We start from the raw sequence: 18,634 nt of genomic DNA, 5'->3' as shown, positions 1-18,634 counted from the left end.
CAATTTCCAATTTCACCTCCAGCCTTTTCACTGAGCAGACCCCATCTTGCCTTATCTGTGTCCCCTCTGAGCTGTGTTGTGCCACTGAAATCTCCCTTGGCAAGAATCATAGAATTGTATGAAGACAGAAGGTCGCTGCCTCTATCTTCATCCTAGTTCTTTCAGCTCAGTTTCCCTGGCACCACCCCAGAGTCTTCTCCACCCCAGCAAGGGTATGAGGCAGTGTCCAGATTTCTTACTGAGATGCAAATGCTACTAGAGGAATTAAAAACTAAATTAGCCCCTGTGGTTTTCTCTAGTCTCATGAATTTCAAATCCTCCATGTCCCCTCTCAGTTCTCTGTAAACATGTCTCCATGCATCCTTGCTGAGGATGCTGTGTGAGGGGAGGATTTCTGTGTTCCTTTTTATCCATAGTGACTGTAGCAACTCACACTTTTTACATCAGCATTTTTTATTGGAAGAGGTTTTTTTTTGTTATTCTGTGACCCTTTGTCTTTAGCCACAATTCAGCTGGGGATAGACCAGGCATAACGATTTCAAAGCATCAGCCAAAAAGAGCCCATTGTACAGAACTGGATGAGTGAATAAATACTATTAATTCCCCATTTCTCTCTGCTAGCAAGCTTGAATTTTAATATCAATTTTTGAGGGTAAATTTTACTGTATGATTTTGAGCAGCATATGTCATAGAGCTGTATTTGATTGCTGTGCTTTGGGCCAATTGCGGGAAGACACGTGGATGCAGAGCCAAATTAGGATCCTGTTTACCCCTTCCTAAAACTCTGCTGCTTCACTAGGGCCTGGGGAATAAAGAAAACAGTGGGATTTTGCTTGCTTTACAGTGAAGGAAAGGACAAAAGTGAGTTCACATGGGCTATTAAATACATGGATTTTAGATGACCAATGTATATTTTTCCTTCCACACAAAGTGTGGCATAGTGAATAGTTCTGGTTGTGGAAGATGTGAGGCTGGGTGGACTGTAAACCTTTCCCATCAGTGTGTCAGTGGGATTTTGTCTGGCATCCTGAAGCGGAATAACAGGACTTACACAGGCTTGCACTGGGCTGCTGTGGCAGGGGTTTGCAAGGAGAGCCAGCCTGTCTCTAAATTCATCTAACTCTGTTTTTCTTTCTGCTGAAAATTACACTTTCAAATAAAAATGAGTCCATCCCCAAGCAATTAGCAGCCAGAGAGGGAGGTAGTGGACAAGGGAGGACAGGGAGTGACAAACCCATCTCCTTCAACCTTTCTGTGCATTTGGGTAAATAAGATGCAGATCAACAGCTTCTCACCCTCTTTCCTAAGCAGGTGTGTTTTGAGACATTTGCAAAGATATTAACCCTGCATACAGAGTGTGCCAGTCAGTAATTATGGAAATTAGTTGGCAATTAGATAATGTCACTCAGTCTTTCCATACAGCTGATAAGTGGTTGAGAGCCCCTTCAAAGCAAGGGCAAGACCCCCTCCGTGGGCTACTGAGCAGATGGCTCTGACCCAGCATTAATAGAGTGCTGTCAGGCTTGGGAAAGTGTGCAGTGGTTAGGCAGCACTCACCCTTGGCACTGTGGCAGGGCTGCCTCCCTTCCCCAGCTGGGGAACTTGTGCAGCTCTGTCAGCCCTGTGAGTGGGATGTTTCAATAGTGCAAGTGGGTGTGTTTCGTACAATGGGTTTGCGTGTGTGAGATGCTGAGCCGTCTGTTCAGCGTGCAGGTTCCTCACTATCGCAGCTTTCAGGTGGGCCAAGGAGGTGGTACAAGCTGTTGGAAGTGCAATGGAGATAACTTGCTTGCTGCTGCTCATCATGAAGTCCCTTTTTTTGCAAGATGTGGTCATGTCATGACAAAGTTTGAGATTTCTCAGATAAAGTATGTAAGAGAATGCTCTGGGATTCTATAGTTACTGTCCCAAACTGTAATGTATTGCTATGGTAGCAGTGTGCTGTATGAGGCTGCTAGAGTAATATTTAGGCTAAAAATAAAATGGTAAGAGCCAAAAATTATTAATTCTCAGAGTGTCTTGGAGGATCATTGTGGGAATGGGTGAGGCACAGAATTGGTGTGTCAGGACTTACTCTCTCGAGGCTGGGATCCAAATCCTGCCTCCTGCCGTAAAGGGCATTGAGTCTTCTGAGCTTTTCTTGAAGACCGTTACTGTGGTAAGATTTGCTCTCACAGACTCAACTGTGTGAGACACAAAACTGGAGTAATGGGAAACGCCATGACTCAGGACTGACGTGTGCTGACAGAGCTCTGGGGGAGTCACAGATGGCCCCAGCCTGCTAGTAGCTGGATGTGGGCAGCCTTCCCAAAATCTGAGCTGCAGTGTCTAAAAGGCGATGAAGCACCCAGCAATGACACCTATATTTCATGGGTTTTGCATTGTCTTCCTCTTCTGAAACAGAGCTGGCACTGTCTTCTTTCAAAACAGCTAGAAAGGGATTACCTTGGCTTCTCTCAATCAAAACAAAAAGGGAGGAATTGCCTCGGCTTCCCTCAGTCAACAATGCTATTCTCGTTTAACCATTTCTGTCTGGTTTCCCTTGATGACTAAGCCTTTTGTCCTGTCCTAAAGAACTTGTAACATCACAGAAATCTGCACCACAGAGGTAGCCTACTCCCATTATTGTACCTTTGAAATATCCCATAGATTGAAGTGACCCATGGAGGTTGAGATTTCTTTGTCCGTGCAAAACAGTGTTTCAGCATCCTGGGATTGGGAGAGATTGATAGGCTTTTCAGACAGGAGATTGAACTGTATGTGGACATACACATCTCATCTGTGGTTATCTATAGTGTTCACACCTGCTGCTTTGATTTACAGTGTCTTTCACTGCTTATCAAAGAGCTGGTCTTCTAAAACAGGGAGAGGAGTATAAGACTGAGGGCTGGTTTTGATGCAGATGGTGCAATCTACCCTTCCTAGGAAAATTAAAATCTGGGGTGAGAGTCCTGCTGCACTGGGGTCTTTGTGAGTGGTTGCTGCCACACTGGGCTTGTCTCCCTTCTCAGCTCAGGCTGAGGACAGAGCTGTCTGATGGAGTCGTGAATTTTGCCACGGTGGTAGTAAATGGTCCCAGAAGCTGTGAGCTGCTGGAAGCACACCACTGGCTAATTTACACACATTATGATATTCCCATTCCCATCTCATCAGTAATTCCAGGCTTGGGTCATCACTTTCTCTCTTACCTTTCTCTCGTGCTACTTTTCTTTATAAATCATGGGCTATTTAGTGGATCCACTAGGGAGCACAGAGAAGAAAGGTAAATAGACAATAATGACACAATTTTTTTCCCAATTAATTTATCAGGACGCCCCCAAAACTCCATGAACGAAGCCAACATTGTGATTATTGGGAAAACAAATTATTTGAGCAATTGAATTGTGTGTTTAATTTTTTGGTCAGTTTACACCTCTCCTAACACCTCTTTTTTCCATTTTCCATTTTCCTCAGCCAAGCTGTTAACAAATAAAAGGAATTATCTTCCCTCTGGTTTTGACTTGATTTTATTTGTGTTTATAGCAGTTTAGCTAACATGCTCCACTCAGGCAGCTGCAGGGAACAGGCCTGGTTTCCACCAGGCACTGAAAGCTCAAATTTCTCTCCAACTTGCGGGTTTTTTTTTTTTTAATTGATCCCTTTTGTTTTCTAAGTGACTTGCTTTTCATGCTGGCTAAATTTGTCAGACTGACAGCTCTGGAGAGTTATGGCTTCTGCAGGTCCCTGAGGCAGGTGAGGATGAGACAGTGTGAACCCTCCCCTCCATTTCTTAATGAGTCTACTCCAGCTCAACCTCTGCCCTTTCCAAACAGAAACTTTCCAGCACTGCCCACCTCTGCAGTGTCTGTGTGCCTTCTCCTTCAGAGCAAGATGGGTGATGGGGTTGAAAGGCATCTTGCTGTGAACAACAGCAGTCCCAGCAACTCTCATCTGCAGCACAAAACACTTTTCCCAAGCAAATACTGCCTCACAATATTTGTGCTTCCGCTTTGTGGGAGCTGTGTTCATGCTGATTTCTGTGAGACTGAAGGCCTTGATTCTCATCACCTCCTTTCCTGCTTTGTATCTATGCAGATGTTAGCCATTCCCAGAGCTGTTCTTGTGTCCAGCCCACTTTGTGAACAAACACCTGTGTTAATAGAAAACTTACTTTCTTCTTAGGTGGAATTTTCAAAGAATGAGCCTAGCTTTGTGCTGTCTTTACTTGTCACTTAAAACATCCTCCTACACCAGGCATACAGTCACCCACATGCAAATATGCAGAAGTGAGTTAAATCCCAATGTTAACAGCTGTAACTCATTGAAGGCAGTTAGAATTCTTTGCTCTTCATTAGGGGTGCATTGGGCCTTTTTGCCAGACCACTAACCCAGGGTAAGTGGTTAAGTACTTAGACAGTTCTTAGAATCTGAGCTACGAGTTTGCTATCATCTAAGCTGCAGGTTGCCATATATAATTTGCAAAGCACATGTTTCCAGGTTGCAGAGGTCCCTGTTAAAGTCTTTGAAGGGTGCAAGACATGCAAAGTAAAAGCAGCTATTGTGTTACAGGCTGACAGGCCTGAGAAGACAGGCTGTCTTCTCTAATGCTTCCTTGGTATGCTAGGAAGCATAATGTAATCAATGGAATGGGAAGTTTGGATGATGTCTTCTCTTGTTCTTACCAACTTTTGAACTCTAAGGAACTGGTCTTTGCCCTAAGCATTTTCATGGAGAGGTAATTGTTACTGGGAAAGCTACAGAACCATTTCTGAGTAAAGTCAATGAGATTGCATCCATCAAAGCAATAATTTTGTGTATGTTTACATTGCTCATTGTTGTTATGTGTACAGTTCTCTATTTTGGCCTCTTAGTTTTGGGGACATAGATGTCCTTGCTGTTTTTGAGACTTGTGCAATCAATTGCAAGCAAGAAGACGTGTCCAGAGTATCAAGAAATGTAAATGAGTTATTGGACAAGATGTTAGCAAGCTTCATGGTGAAGATATAGTGAGTAGTAAGATTAACTTTTCCCTTTCTTTTTTTTTGTCTTGACCCCACAGGTCTGCAAGCTCTGTGAGTGCCAAGCAGTGAATAATGGGCTGGGTATCCACCAGTGCATCATGAAGATAGACTTTATTTTTGCCCTCTTGAAGTTCACGTGGTTTATGAATTCATTCTCTCTTCTATCTCACTGCCATCTCCGTCAATATTGTCATCACTTCTAGAAAACAAGAATATTAGGCTTGGGCTTTGGCTCTGCCTTTCCTTCCTCCTGGAACACCAGTGTCACCTTTGTGTTCTACCAAAACAAATCACTGCAGGTTATTTTGCCCTTCAGAGAAATACACCATCTGGAGAAATCACTTCATATATCCTGTTCTTCTGAGATAAAAGCCTCTGGTTCCTAAAGGATAATTGAGATCTTTTTTGGGAGGAGGCGTTTCCTCTTTGTCACGTGCACGTGCTATTTCACTTTCCACTTGCTCTCCCGCTGTCTATCACTCTTTCTGCTCTTCTTCTCTTCCCTTTGGATTTAACATTTGGTGTTGGCTTCTGGGGTTCTCCTCCCGGTAGTGTGGCTTCTGTTTTTCTCCTAGGGAAGAGCAGATTCTTGAAACAATGGGCTTCACTCTGAATTCTGTCTACTTCACCTTGAAGGTGAGTTTGCTACTGGGCTCCTTGCTGGGTCTCTGTTTGGGTCTGGAGTTCATGGGCATCCCCAACCAGTGGGCCCGCTACCTCCGCTGGGATGCCAGCACTAGGAGCGAACTCAGCTTCCAGTTCAAGACCAATGTCTCTGCTGGGCTGCTTCTCTATTTTGATGATGGTGGTGTCTGTGACTTCCTCTGTCTGTCCCTTGTTGATGGGCGCATCCAGCTGCAGTTCAGTGTGGACTGTGCGGAGACGACAGTTATCACAGACAAGCAGGTAAACGACAGCAACTGGCACTTCCTGATGGTCAGCCGCAATCACCTGCGGACGGTGCTGGTGCTGGATGGTGAAGCCAAGCCAGGTGAGGTGCGTCCACAACGCCAGTATATGAATATCGTCAGTGACCTTTTCATTGGTGGAGTCCCACTGGACATTCGTCCTGCTGCATTGACTCTTGATGGTGTTCTGAGTGAGCCTCCATTTCAAGGATTTATCCTGGATCTGAAATACGGCAATTCTGAGCCGCAGCTCCTGGGCAGTCAAGGGGTCCGACTGGAGATGGAAGGACTTTGCTCAGAAAACCCCTGTGAAAACGGTGGCACTTGCTTCCTTCTGGATGGCGAGCCACACTGTGACTGCTCAGCCACTGGATATGCTGGCAAGCTGTGTTCTGAAGGTAAGAGAATACTTCCCTCCTTCCCATTGATCTTCACACAATCCAAAGAATGATTTTGTTGTTTAGCAGGGCTATGACAGAGTTCTTATTCCTGCTTATGGTTGTCAGAGGAATTCAAGTTCCACCATTCTTTTTCTGGCTGGAAGTAATGAAATGGAAGTAAATAGAGAGTGTGAGCAGCTGCAACAAGTGTCTTTCTGAAAGGATGCTGCTCTTGTAGCATGGACAGATTTTCATCATCATTCATTTAATGAGCAATTTATTAATAAGGATAGAGAACATAAATTGGTAAACCTAAGAAGTACCTTAGGTTAGTGTTGGTAAAAGCAATGGCTGGCTGGGTGAATTCCATTGCTTCATGTCCCTAAAAACTGAGTGACGTGTCAGCAAAGAGGAGCCATGTATATATGGCTAGAATCACTGCTTGACAGGACATTGTATACTTATTTGATGTTAGCTGTTGCTAGCCTGTGGAAGCCCCATGCTTCCCTTCAATTGTTTGCATATTAGTCACTGAATGGCACCTTGATTGTTTTAGCATCCTTGATTAAATTGCCTAAGTTGCTTTTTAAATTGATCTTATGTAGGATACAAAGGGAAAAGGGATTTGCATGTTTTTGCATTTTTTGGTACTCCCTTTCAGAATTTGAAAGTTTTAAGTCATGCAAACCACATGATGAAATGTATTTCAGGTTTTTCCGTCGGTCTTTAGCAGTGTGATGATTATTAACTCTGTATGTGCAGGAGACATAAGTCAACTGAAAATCCCTTTATGAATTTGAGAATCTCATCACAACATTATTTATAACATTTGGCTTTAAATGCCACAGTTTGACCTTAAACCAAAGATGAAACCCAGACAAGAAGTGTCCAATTTCAAGAAAAAAAACCAATCTGAAATTTTGTCAAAATGGAAATATTTGCAAGAATATATATTCACAACTACCATTTGCTCTCCTTTTTTTGGAAGTAAAACTAGATTAACCAGAGTTTAGTCTGTACAATGTGAGAAGTGGTAAAAACAGTCCTTATAGTCTGGATATTTAAGTAAAAAGCCCTACAGCTCTAAGTTTACAGTTTAGACAGAGAAGCAAACATGCTTTTATAGGAAGGGAAGGTTTGGAAAATAAACATTGCATCCATATGTGCATTGATTTTAAGGTCATTTTGATCATAACAGAAAATTTAGCTTTATATCCAAATAATAGAGTAACAGTACATAAGCGGTGTACTGTTCACACCACACAGGAGGTGTGAACCTGTGAAATGTTGAACACCAAAATTCTTCCTGGCTCTTTGCTCTGACCTGATTTGTCCAAATCATTAATGAGTCAGAACTATTTTCTGTGCTTGAGCCATGAGTTATGTGGGGCTGGAGAGACTGCTGAGCGTGGCCAGGCAGTTCAGGAGCTGGGTTACTGGGCCAGATCCTCATACACTTATGGAACAAACACACCTCTGGTCTCAATGCCAGCTATGGTGATGGTAGATTGCAAGAGCCACACAGGCATGTGGACTCTGAAACAGAAAGATATAAGGCTCTTTCTACTGCTGGGCTAATGGATCCACACTCCTCAGGGAGCTGCTCAAGACATCAACAGCATATGGTTTTCAGTGAACATCTTGAGAAAGTACTGTAAGTGAGCAGGAATTCCATGTACCTGTGGGGCAGTTGTGAGAACTCTAACCAGGGTGGTGGACTTTCTGCATTTCCTGGGTGGGTGGAACAATCTGAAATACATCTTCTAATGAATCCAGAGATATTTTTGTTGTAGATGCCATGGATAAAGCAGTGCTATTGTTACCGGTTGAATCTGTGAGTCACCATTGCTGTTTGTTTCCTATAGTGATTCATCAGTTTCCAGCCCAACCTGCTGTTGAGGGTGAGCAATGAAGTTTGTCACGATATGCCTTCTTAAGCAAACATTTTTAACTCACTGTTAGCTGGGGTCCGTTCACTCTCAGAGAAGATGCTGTGCAGAGAGCTTTTCCAATGGATCAAATGTAGAGATTTCCACAAACAGTTATTACCTTGTTCAGTTCTTTTTGTTGTCTCATGTGTTACTAAATGGTGTATATTTAATTTATGTTAGAATTTTATAATCAGCTTTGTTTTCTGCCTCCTTTATGCTGTAGCAGTGGTGATTTCTGTGTGTTAAATGCTGTCATTGAAAAATGTTAAAGTGTCTGTGCAGATGAATGGGAAAACCAAAAGAAAAGGCTATTTAGTAAGTGGAAACAAGCAGACAAAGAAAAGTGGCAAGAAAAAAAAACAGGAATTAAATAAAGTATAGCTACCTTTCTATCTGACTTTGAAAAGTGTATTAAACTCCAAAGATGTCTTTAAATTCTGTGACTGTGGCAGAACCTCCACTGATAAACAGTAGGATGTGGCAGGAATGGCAGAACTGGTTGCTCTTCCTGCCTGTGGCTTGATTGGCCATTAAGCAACTTGTATTTTCTTTGTTTGCTTTTCTTTCCCAAGAGATTAAGATGTTGGTTGTCAGAACTGTTCCCTTTTGTTTTGTTTCCTTATCCTGCTTCTGAATATATGCAAAAATAACATGGTTACTTTATTCCCAGTCTAACTTTTGAAAAAGACTGCTCTTTCAACTGGATATCACCAACTCGCCTTTGCGGGGGAACCTGAACTCCATTACAGTATTTACTAGTCTGTAGTCTATGTGCGTATTTTCATTTAATCACCAGAGTTGGCTCTTTTACTGGGAACTGATGGGATCCGATCAATAACAAGTTCTGTTTGAACAGCTAAATGTAATATGTACCTTTTTAATAATGAGTTCTCTTGACAGTCTCCAAGCCATTACTTGGCTATTGACTGATACCTATGTCTGCAGATGGTAAAACCATCGCAAACTCATATATTTTGTGACCAGAGATAGAAGAAGCAAATAGAGAGTGGAACCTGCTGATTCGGTACTGTGATGGAATGAAGCTCCATTTACAGTATTAGAGGCTACTGCAACTCCAGGTGCAGTTCCAGTTATGGTAAATGTCAACGGAGAACAACCGTTCTATACTGAGATGAAACTGTGAATCCTATCCAGAATGTGCCCCCAAAGTGCAAAAGAATTTTTGGCACTTCATGTGCACGCAGAGATAGCAGGATTGTGTCCATTGTGGTGGTCACATGCCCAGATGGGTATCTGAGCAGGTATGATTTCTGTGTCTGAGTTTATACACTGGGAGTGCAAATGTGTGCACTTTGGAAGGTTTGGCTGTTTTGAATAAAACGTGAGACTATTTTTATTGCAGTTGAATAAACTGGTTCATTGAACCTGACAGCTCTGTAGGGTACAAAGGATGGCTGATTTGAGTAGTAATTAGTTTGTCTGTTTCTGGGCAATGGTGGCATTAGACATGAAAGCTGAACTCAGAGACATCTTCCCCTCAAATAAACCTCATCAGTCTCTGTGGGATCAGGCTGCTGCCAAGAGAATGAGGTTCATGTAGAATTTGATCATCACAGATACATTCATACTTCTGTGAAAAAACCCAAGAAAACCTTCCCCATCCAAATTTTGCAAGCTGAGCTGCTGTAGAAGCCAGATGAGGGTGTTCATATCTGCTCATTCAGGATCACGCTGCAAGAAATTTTCTCTGACACTGCTGTGTAGAGAGTGAGCTCACAAATGTGGACAGTGTGAATGCAACACTATTTGTACAAGAGTATTTTGGCCTAAACCCTCATCCTTCTTCCAAGTCTCCTTCTGGACTTTCTGAGGAAAGGTGAACAGAAGATATGCTTAGAAATGCGTTAACTCTGCTTGTAGTAGCAGAACCAAGACGTTGATCACCAACTTCACAAAGCGCCGTGCTGAAGCCTTTGTGTTGCCTGCAGGGGCTGTTTCTAAACGAAGCCTGAATAAGGGCTTGATTGCACCTCTTCCCTTGATTACAGAGAAAGATTTCCTGGGGATGCTGCCTGCTGAATGACAGAGGAGCCCGTTGCTCTGTAATTATCACACTTTTAACTGCATTGGGAACAGATTTTTCTATAGCCCCTCAGCTTCATTTAAAGTGACAAGTTACTGTGGGATTTATCCTTTTCCTGCCCCTTTGGAGCAGCCCAGTCTTAGCTGTATCTGAAAGCACTGCTTAGCCTCACTTGCAGTCACTGTATCTCCCTGCCAGCCACCCCAATCTTCGTAACACTAAGGGATAGTTTGGCACTTTGCCATGAGCCTGATGCTTGCGCTTAATTTACATATACATTTACATATATTTTGTAATCAGAAACAAATGAACATGACCATAATATTTGCTTCCACTTGCATATTCCTTGATAGATGAATATAATAGTTTTTTGAATTCACCAGCAATACACAGTTGCAGACCCTTCATTTGGTCTTGTGCTCTGCTGTTTGACACTGTTTGACAGGACAGCAGACAGCTCTGGCACATGCTTTGGACGGGCCCAGATCTTCACTCGCCAGTGCAAAACTCTAGAATTGATTGTCTCCAAGGTCTGTGGAGTAAATATTGCAAGGGGCAAATCTGTTTTATGTCACTTCTTATGTCACAGCACTGGCCATTGGGCAGACAGCTGGTAGAACTCTGCCCATGACTTCATTTTGCAGAAATTTAATTTTCCTCATCTCTTTCTATTGCTCATTCTTCCCAATTTAAGTTCATTTGGTTGTATTTAAAATTATAATATTTTTTACAGTCTGGTTGCAATTTTTTTTATGCATTGCCAGATGAGCACCAGAGAAAGATGATGTGTTCAGGTATTAATGTTTTTAAAGTGCTTTGAAACTTCAAAGTACAGTTCAAGCACCATTTGTTACTCCTAACGACAAATATTAAAACCAAGCAGGAGCCACAGGATTTGAACTTAGATCCTACATACTTTTTCACAGAAGATGCCAAGGTTTGCCCTCACTATGTGTGGACTGCCTGCAACTGCACGGCTAGTTGGATTTATGTTGTAATCTCCCCTGCTTTTAATGCAGGGGAGCTGCAGGGAGATTGCAGGACCCTGTATGGTGAGTGCCATTGATTCAAATAGTCTGGCTGCAATACATGCTGACAGCTATATTCTTGTAGTTTCACTCTCCTGTATTATAGATGACCATGGCACTACAATCCTTTTCTGCTTGATTGCAGGTCAGCTGCAGACCTTGGGCAAAAGAGATGTTAAAGGCCTCAGGCAAAGCTTGGACATCTCCTCTGATAAAGTGAAGCTAGGGGTGGTTGGGTACAAAGGAGATTGCTATTTGGTGTAAGGTGGAACTGGTGAAGAGTGAGAATAATTTATGGACCAGAAGATGGAACTCAGGGAAAAAAAATAACAGGATGAAAATGTTATTGTGTGACATGTTATTTTATAAAAGAGTAAACCATAGCTCATAGAGACTGTTTACAGCAGCTGCTCCATATTGGTTTAATCTGTCTGATAGAATAAAAGAAGAGTTCCTGGGTCTTGCAAAGAGTTGATTTGAATGGGCTGACCAAGCTTCTGGAGGACTGATCTAGATGGAGTTTGGATACCAGCTTTCTCTGTGACCCCATAGACCAACCTGCTGGCTTCTGCTCTGTCTCAAAGTGTGCACAGCTAGGATCTAAACTGGAATTTTTGGGCATTACTAAATAAAGACCAAAATTAAAGTAACTAGTAATAATTATGTGAACGTGAGTAACGTCAGAAATTTGTCTTTCCAACTTGTGGATTTCCAACTTGATTTCTGAAGATGGGTGTATTTTCCTTTGGTTTTGCCATAAAAATGAAAAAAAAAGGCGGTGGGGGAGGAGTTGATTTATTATCACTGTACAGGCTACTGCTGAGCTAGGCAGCTTGTCATGGAGGTCAATCAGCAGTAAGTATAGCCCTAAGCAAGAAAGCACATGCTGTAGCTGTTGCTTTCATCCTTATTCTGGTATGGAGGTGTGCAGGGCACTTGCCACATGGTAATTTTTATTATGTTTTGGTGGAAAATGGAGGGCAATAATCCTCCCAGATACCTTGAGGATGTTGGAAAAGGCACCACAAAGCTCCAGGAAGAGACTTGGAGGAGGAGCACGTCTGTCCAGTGAACTCTGTCACTACTCAGAGAAGATGAACCTCTGGAACGTCAGCTTCAGCACTGGGTGCTCCCCGGTGCAGGAGAAGGTGGTAATCCATGTGATGAAATGGTAGAATGGCCACCTGTCCTGGGCCAACTTCTGATTTCACTTTACCTCTTTGTTTCTTTGCTGACCAACTTTGAACTTGATGGACAGAAAAGCTTTTTTCTCTTGCCATAGAAAGCAAGGCAACTGCCATGTTATTGCTGTCCAGAGACAGCAGTGTGACTTCTGGGTGTATGTGTGTGTCTCTCCCACAATCCTTCATTGCAGACAGGCTCACTGCCATTGTAAAACCACCCTGCAGAGCAAAGCATTTGCCCTTCTTCCATCTGTAAACAGGCCCAGGAGCTGACAACTGGGTGCAAAACATCCCAGGGGCTGAGAGAAGTAGATGTGGGGGGATTGGAAGGGCTGTGGATGTCACAGTCTACTTGAAGCAGAACTGGTTTATATTTGAATGTGTTTGCTCTGAAATGGGGCCGAGACCTGAGTACACTGGATTCACATTCTGTGTTACTGACACTGTTGCCAGTTATGCTGTGTCAGCTCTCCAGGCCCTGCCTGCATGTACACTTGTTCACCTCATTATTCTGAAAAGAGACCGAGGTATACCGTGTAAAGAAAGTGGAGCAGGGCAGCAGAACTTGAATGGTCTGGTCATAAGAGTGTTAGCACCTAAGAGGCTGATTTCCATTTCTGCCACGGCCTTTCTGCATCCCTGGAGTGATTTGCTGGCAGACTAAAGGACTCAAGACTGAATCAATTGACCTTTCTTTGCAGAGGATATGTACCTGGTTACCCTCTGTGTCTCAGTTTCCATATCTGAAATATGTAGTCAGTGGGGCTTCCTGTACTCCAGGTATTAAGAATCCCACATGCTTCTGTATGACAGTGACAGAGACATATAAATATCTTAGCATGACAAGTAAATGATGATAAAGCATGAACACCCAGTAGGGTGACCTGGTTTACTGTCAGTCTTTTAGCTAGGACATGTGGTTAGAAATTAAGGCAGTTTTCCTTGTTAAGTGGCCATCTTTGAGGAGTGCTCCTCATCTTTCTTTTGAACAGAAATCTCCCAGTTTCCTGTTATTCTGTGCAATGTCACACTGTGAGTAGGCAGACCCTTCCCAGCCCAGGCTGCAGTTGTGCTGGTAAAGACAGAGCCTGAGCAGCAGTGTAGCCTCTTCCCTGTCGGTGACATGGAGCAGATGCTGCACTGCAGGGTGCTCATACAAGCAATGGGAGAAAGAGAGCTTTTGACATTTTTATTTTTTGTATCTGACCCATGTGCTCTACTGACTTCCCCCAGATGTCCTTTGCTGTGAACCTCAGATGCTGATCAGATGCTTTTCCTTGTACTGTGGCCCACCTCTGCCTACCTGTCTGTGTTGGTGCTCTCCCTGCTGTGGCTGCTGGTTTCAGCCTGCCCCTTTCACTCTCCATGCTCAAGGCTCACTTCGACCTTGTGCTGTCAGGGAAAGCAAAGAGAGCATAAAAGACTACCCAAGCTGAATGGCAGAATTTGCACTTCCTCTGTTCTAGGCATAAAAAGCAGGATAGTAAGGAAAGCCCATTGAATTGTTTCTGAGTGTTTAATTAACGCAAAGCTGGCAAGCATTTTGTGGTTCTAAGGCACTGAAAGGGTGGATAAAAATCTTCTTTCTTTTTCTGTTAACCCTCATCAAAGCTCCAACTGCTTATTAAATACAGCAGGTATATTTGTAGCTGGTCTGCAGTTTGCAATGTAGGGCAAGGAGGAAAGGTATGCTTGGCTCTTGGGATTTTGCTCTGAGATGTGATATTCCTCCTCTTACTCGTGGAATTTGACCAGTTAAGTAAGCTGAGTGAATATTACAGACTGGGTTTGACTCTGAGTATTTGGCAAGAGACCTTTATCAGAAAAGAAAGAAGCAGTTCCTTGGTAGATGTAGAAATTAGAGGTGTAGGTTAAAACCGGGCTTCAATCTCTGATAGTGCTGGCAGGCCCCATAGTTTGCTTGGCTGCTGCATTTATTCAGAAGCCTTTCTTGGTTTCTGTAGTCTCTTGGGTGGATTTACATTTCTTTGTGGTTTGTCGCCCTTGTACTTGAGGAAAATGACACTGAGTTTTCCCAAACCTCTGGTGTGTCTCCATAGGCATGTGTTTGATTTTCTGGTTATTCCTGCTGCATCCATCTTGCAAGTCTGGCTTTCAGGGTTGGAGTGCCTCTCAGTACCTTTCTCCTCAAAGTAATATAGGAGAAATTCTTGGAACTAAAGGCATGTTTCTCCACTGAGCCTGGTCAGGAACAAGAGTTGAGGCATGGCTAGCTGTGAAGAGAGTGGCTAGTGTTGTGATCTGCAAATTTCATAGTTCAGTTGTGTTTGCAGCTGAATTCCTTAAACTTCTTTCTGTATGTGGTTGAAATTGCTTATATTCCCCAAGGACTTTTTTTTTTCAAATGGGGAAAGTGTGCAGAAGTGTGCAGAATCATTCCTTAATAAATTGCTTATTAAAAAAAAAATAGGTGAAGTTTGAGAAGAGGAAAGGAGATTACATTTCTTCTCTAGGACTACCTAAAAAAAAATCTGGAGAAGTAACCAGAATGTCTGTGTTTTTACTTCTGTCTTATGCCTTTTTCTCTGTGGCTTCTGTGAGACCTGCCCTGGGACTTGGTGTGGTAGGAGGCAGGGCTGTGCAAAGGAATTAACCTGCATGATGCCTGCCAGGCCTCTGGTGTAATGGGAGATCTGTGTACGTCCTTGTAATTCACATATCTTTGACTTTAAGGAATGTAAGAGGAGATCAATGAACATAAAAAATTATGGATGGATATATTGCCAGTACGAAGCAGTAGCATTGCTATATCTCTTAGGATAACCAGAGCTAGAGGTATGTTTACATTAATGTCAAAGATGGGGCAAAACTCATAGAGGCATATCTAGCTGGAAGTTTGCCAGATTAGGTACTGGTAGCTGTTTGATCACAGAGCTTAGGATATATGATATTGTTATGACTATTGTTATGTTAAGTTTATTATTGTGTAGAAGACCTTTTGAATAAACATTGGATGCTGCAGAAAATGGCAAAATCCTCTTTCTTCAGATTTCCTCTAGTGGGCACTGTGTTGTTGGAGATCTGATTTTTTTTTCTCATTAAAAAAAAGTAGGGCTCCAGTGATCAATTTGTAATTTAGCTAGCTGGCTGCCTCCTCCTAAATTTTCTGTTTTCCTTCATTGCTTAAGCTGAAATGCTCAGTTGTGTCTCAGCTGCAGCAACAAATACATCTACAGCAAATTCCAGAGCCTGCTGGTTTTGAATAGCTATGAGGCCTATATACCTATACCCATTATCTCTACTTTGCATCTTACACAGAAATGTATCTTTAGAGCTTGGTGTTTGCCTGCCCTATCTTGTGGCATGTTAGAATTAAGACATGAGAAGTTAGATTTTGACCAGCTAAAACACATCAGAATCAGACAGATTAGAAATGTTTTCCTTGTGAGAAATGCTGATTTTGTTCAGATCAAAATATTTAGAAAAACAATAACCAACTGATTTGGATGAAAATCTGTGGACAAAAAGTGATGTATTTTTATTTTGTAGAATTTCTGTATTCTGATTTTTTTTTAAATGTAATCTATATCTATGACACATAACATTGTAGCTTATTTTGTAACTTACTGACATGATTATCCTTAATATGGATCTACTACTGGTGAACTGCATTATATCACAAAAATGTTGAAGTGTTTTTAGGAAGAGGCATGTACTCCCACATTGACCAAATGGCACTAATGAAAACACATGGACTCAACTCCACCATGCTCCAACTGTGGGAACTGTAAGCTTCACAAGTGCAGGCAAAAGGAGACCTAAGCATAGGTTAAGCTTAACCCAAGAGGAGAACAGATTTCCAGCTTGCCGACAGCAAGTGGAGCCTGGAGCAAGGGTCGAGCAATGACCAGATCAGTGCACTTTGGAACCTCCCTGAGAAGACTGGTGGGAAGCACTGTTATTTCAGTTCGTTTGAAGTGACAGCTCCATTGGTACTGCTGTTTGTCCAGAGCTTTGGCAAAAGAAAGGCTCAAGGAATAATTTTGAGTGGACAGGACTTGAGTGGGTTCTTCCCCATTTGGCTTCTCAGATGAAGCACTGAACAGTGCAGTCTCTCAACAGCATCAGTGAAGGCAGCAAGGCTGAGTGTATTAATGAAGAACCACAGCTGCTGATTTGAGAGGCTGGGATTGTCAGCACTTTGGTTTTTAGGTTTTTAGAATGTTGGATTGAAGCTAAGTAGTTTACAATGTAGCTGGACCTAAGGATTGAGCAGCAGGCATTCCCAACGAAGAGCACAACAAATACCTCTCTGTGCAAGAAATGCTCTTTGAAATGCAGCCAGCCCAAGCTGAGATTTGGGCTGGGTGAGTAAGGCTCTGCCTATGAAAATCACTTGGGATCTGCACCAGTATGGCATGACAGTCATTCTTGAGCTCTGGGATGTTTTCACTGTCATTGCCTCTGCCAGTGTGGTGATTCCCAGTTTGCCCGAGGCAAAAGATAGCTAAACAGAAGTACTAAGTAACAGATCCTCTATCTCGGGAGAACAATTGGCTGTGATTTCAGACCTCATTTGTCAGTGGTGTTTAATTATAGCCCTGCTACCACTTACAGTGGAGGTCACAGCTGTATTGTTGGTCTATTTAGTGCTCCCTCTGGTCTTAAAAATCTATGAATCTATATCACACTATTTTTGGGCATTTGTAACAGTCTCCACTAGTTTTCTTCCAGAGCTGAAATTGCTTAAGTTTCCTCTTGGTTAATTGACAAAATGTTGTTGTTGGAAAGCAGACTAAAACAATTTAAGCCCCTTTACAGGTGTGGGAGTGAAAAACAAGTAGGTTGCATCTGGTTTAGTTTCTATCCTTACAGTTGCCCAGCTGTTTTCTCCTTGTGCACAGCTCTACAGCAACATGGGCATGGGAATTATTGTATTATTGTTGTATGCAGATACTGGGTCATCAATGAGCTGTTCTGTAATAAAAATATCAAATGTAAAGATCGCTGTATAAAATGTTTTCTTGCACATCTGGTCCCACAGTGTTCAACTTAACTCCATACACCAAGTGCTCTTTAGTGAAGCAAAGCTCTCATTCATCTGCTGAAAGATGTTCTTAACTAAGAGCTAAACACAAATCTACTTAGATTTGTTGATCTTGTCAGTTAAAAAAATTACTTTTAAGTCCCATTTTGAAAAGTGATTCAGGCACCTTGGAACGTTGTGACTGGTCTGGAATTCACAATAGTAGTTTTGATCTTTTTGCTTTCATATTGTATTTATTTCTGTCCTTTTTCACCTTTAAAGATTTGGCCCAAAGAGCACATTCCACTATGAAATTCTTTCCTCGCCTGTGTTTGCCATTAATAATTTTAATGATCTGATACTGAACTAAAACCAAGACCAATCAAATGTTCTTCTTTTAAAATTGAGTGAAGAAGGAAAATTAATTGCAAAAATCCTGCTTAAATGTGATGTTAAAGTTGTGAATTTCAGAATTAAATGGTGGTACCTGCTACAATCAAAATGCCACATGGCATCCATTCAAATGTGCTTCAGGCATCCTGCACTTGAATTGTGTGCAAGGCAGGAAAATAAAAGAGCTAAAATGCTGTCAGGTTAATAATAAATTGTGCATACATGTGGCACATTTCATCAGAGTATTCCTAAGCATCTCACAACTACTGATAAATCAGTCAGTTTTCACATCAGTCTACCGCACTGTGAAATGCATGTTATCTCCATTTTACTGATGGCAAAACTGAGAGGCAAGCAGAATGTGAATTATTGAAGGGTATCAAGTCAGAAGCTGCCTGAGGTGGAATTGGAATCCGGAATGCTAAATCCTAAGTATTAAACAGTGTAGTAGTTTATCTAGTTTTATCCAAGTGTGCTAGAATAGCCACAAAATACTGTGGTTTGAATGTGAAGCTAAAAATGGAGTATTGGATTTTAGGGATTCTTGTAAAATTTCAGTTGAAATTCAAAGAAATACATCTTTTTATTCTTTTTGGCGGATTGGATTGTCCATATCCAATAGCTGAAACCACCTTGAACCAGCTTGTTCTGTACTTCTTGCAGTAGGCTGCACTACTTGGGCTATGCTTTATGGATTCCCCTGTTTATGTTGTTTTAGAGTTACTAATGAGGAAAAATAGACTTGTAGCTACAAAAGTTTTAGCTGGTTTTGCCCATCT

General features: G+C 42.1%; 1 protein-coding gene across 14 annotated transcripts in view; it reads left to right on the top strand.

The window, feature by feature from the left end:
- The window catches only part of NRXN3 (neurexin 3), a 982,570-nt gene that overhangs the window by 50,101 nt on the left and 913,835 nt on the right, over positions 1-18,634 (top strand). For all 14 annotated transcript variants that reach the window (XR_014852509.1, XR_014852510.1, XM_085061643.1 and 11 more), the window contains exon 2: positions 5,039-6,306. Coding sequence is in view for 12 of the 14 variants with exons in the window: in XM_085061643.1 (XP_084917769.1) it covers positions 5,598-6,306 (709 nt within the window). In the remaining 2 variants the exon portion in view is untranslated. The remainder of the gene's footprint in view (positions 1-5,038; positions 6,307-18,634) is intronic.

Source organism: Lichenostomus cassidix, chromosome 5, assembly GCF_008360975.1.
Source record: "Lichenostomus cassidix isolate B80296 chromosome 5, HeHo_3.0, whole genome shotgun sequence".
In the NCBI taxonomy this organism is placed as follows: Eukaryota; Metazoa; Chordata; class Aves; order Passeriformes; family Meliphagidae; genus Lichenostomus; species Lichenostomus cassidix.
The sequence above is the reverse complement of the archived record's forward strand: the minus strand, read 5'-3'. Positions and strand labels throughout refer to the sequence as shown.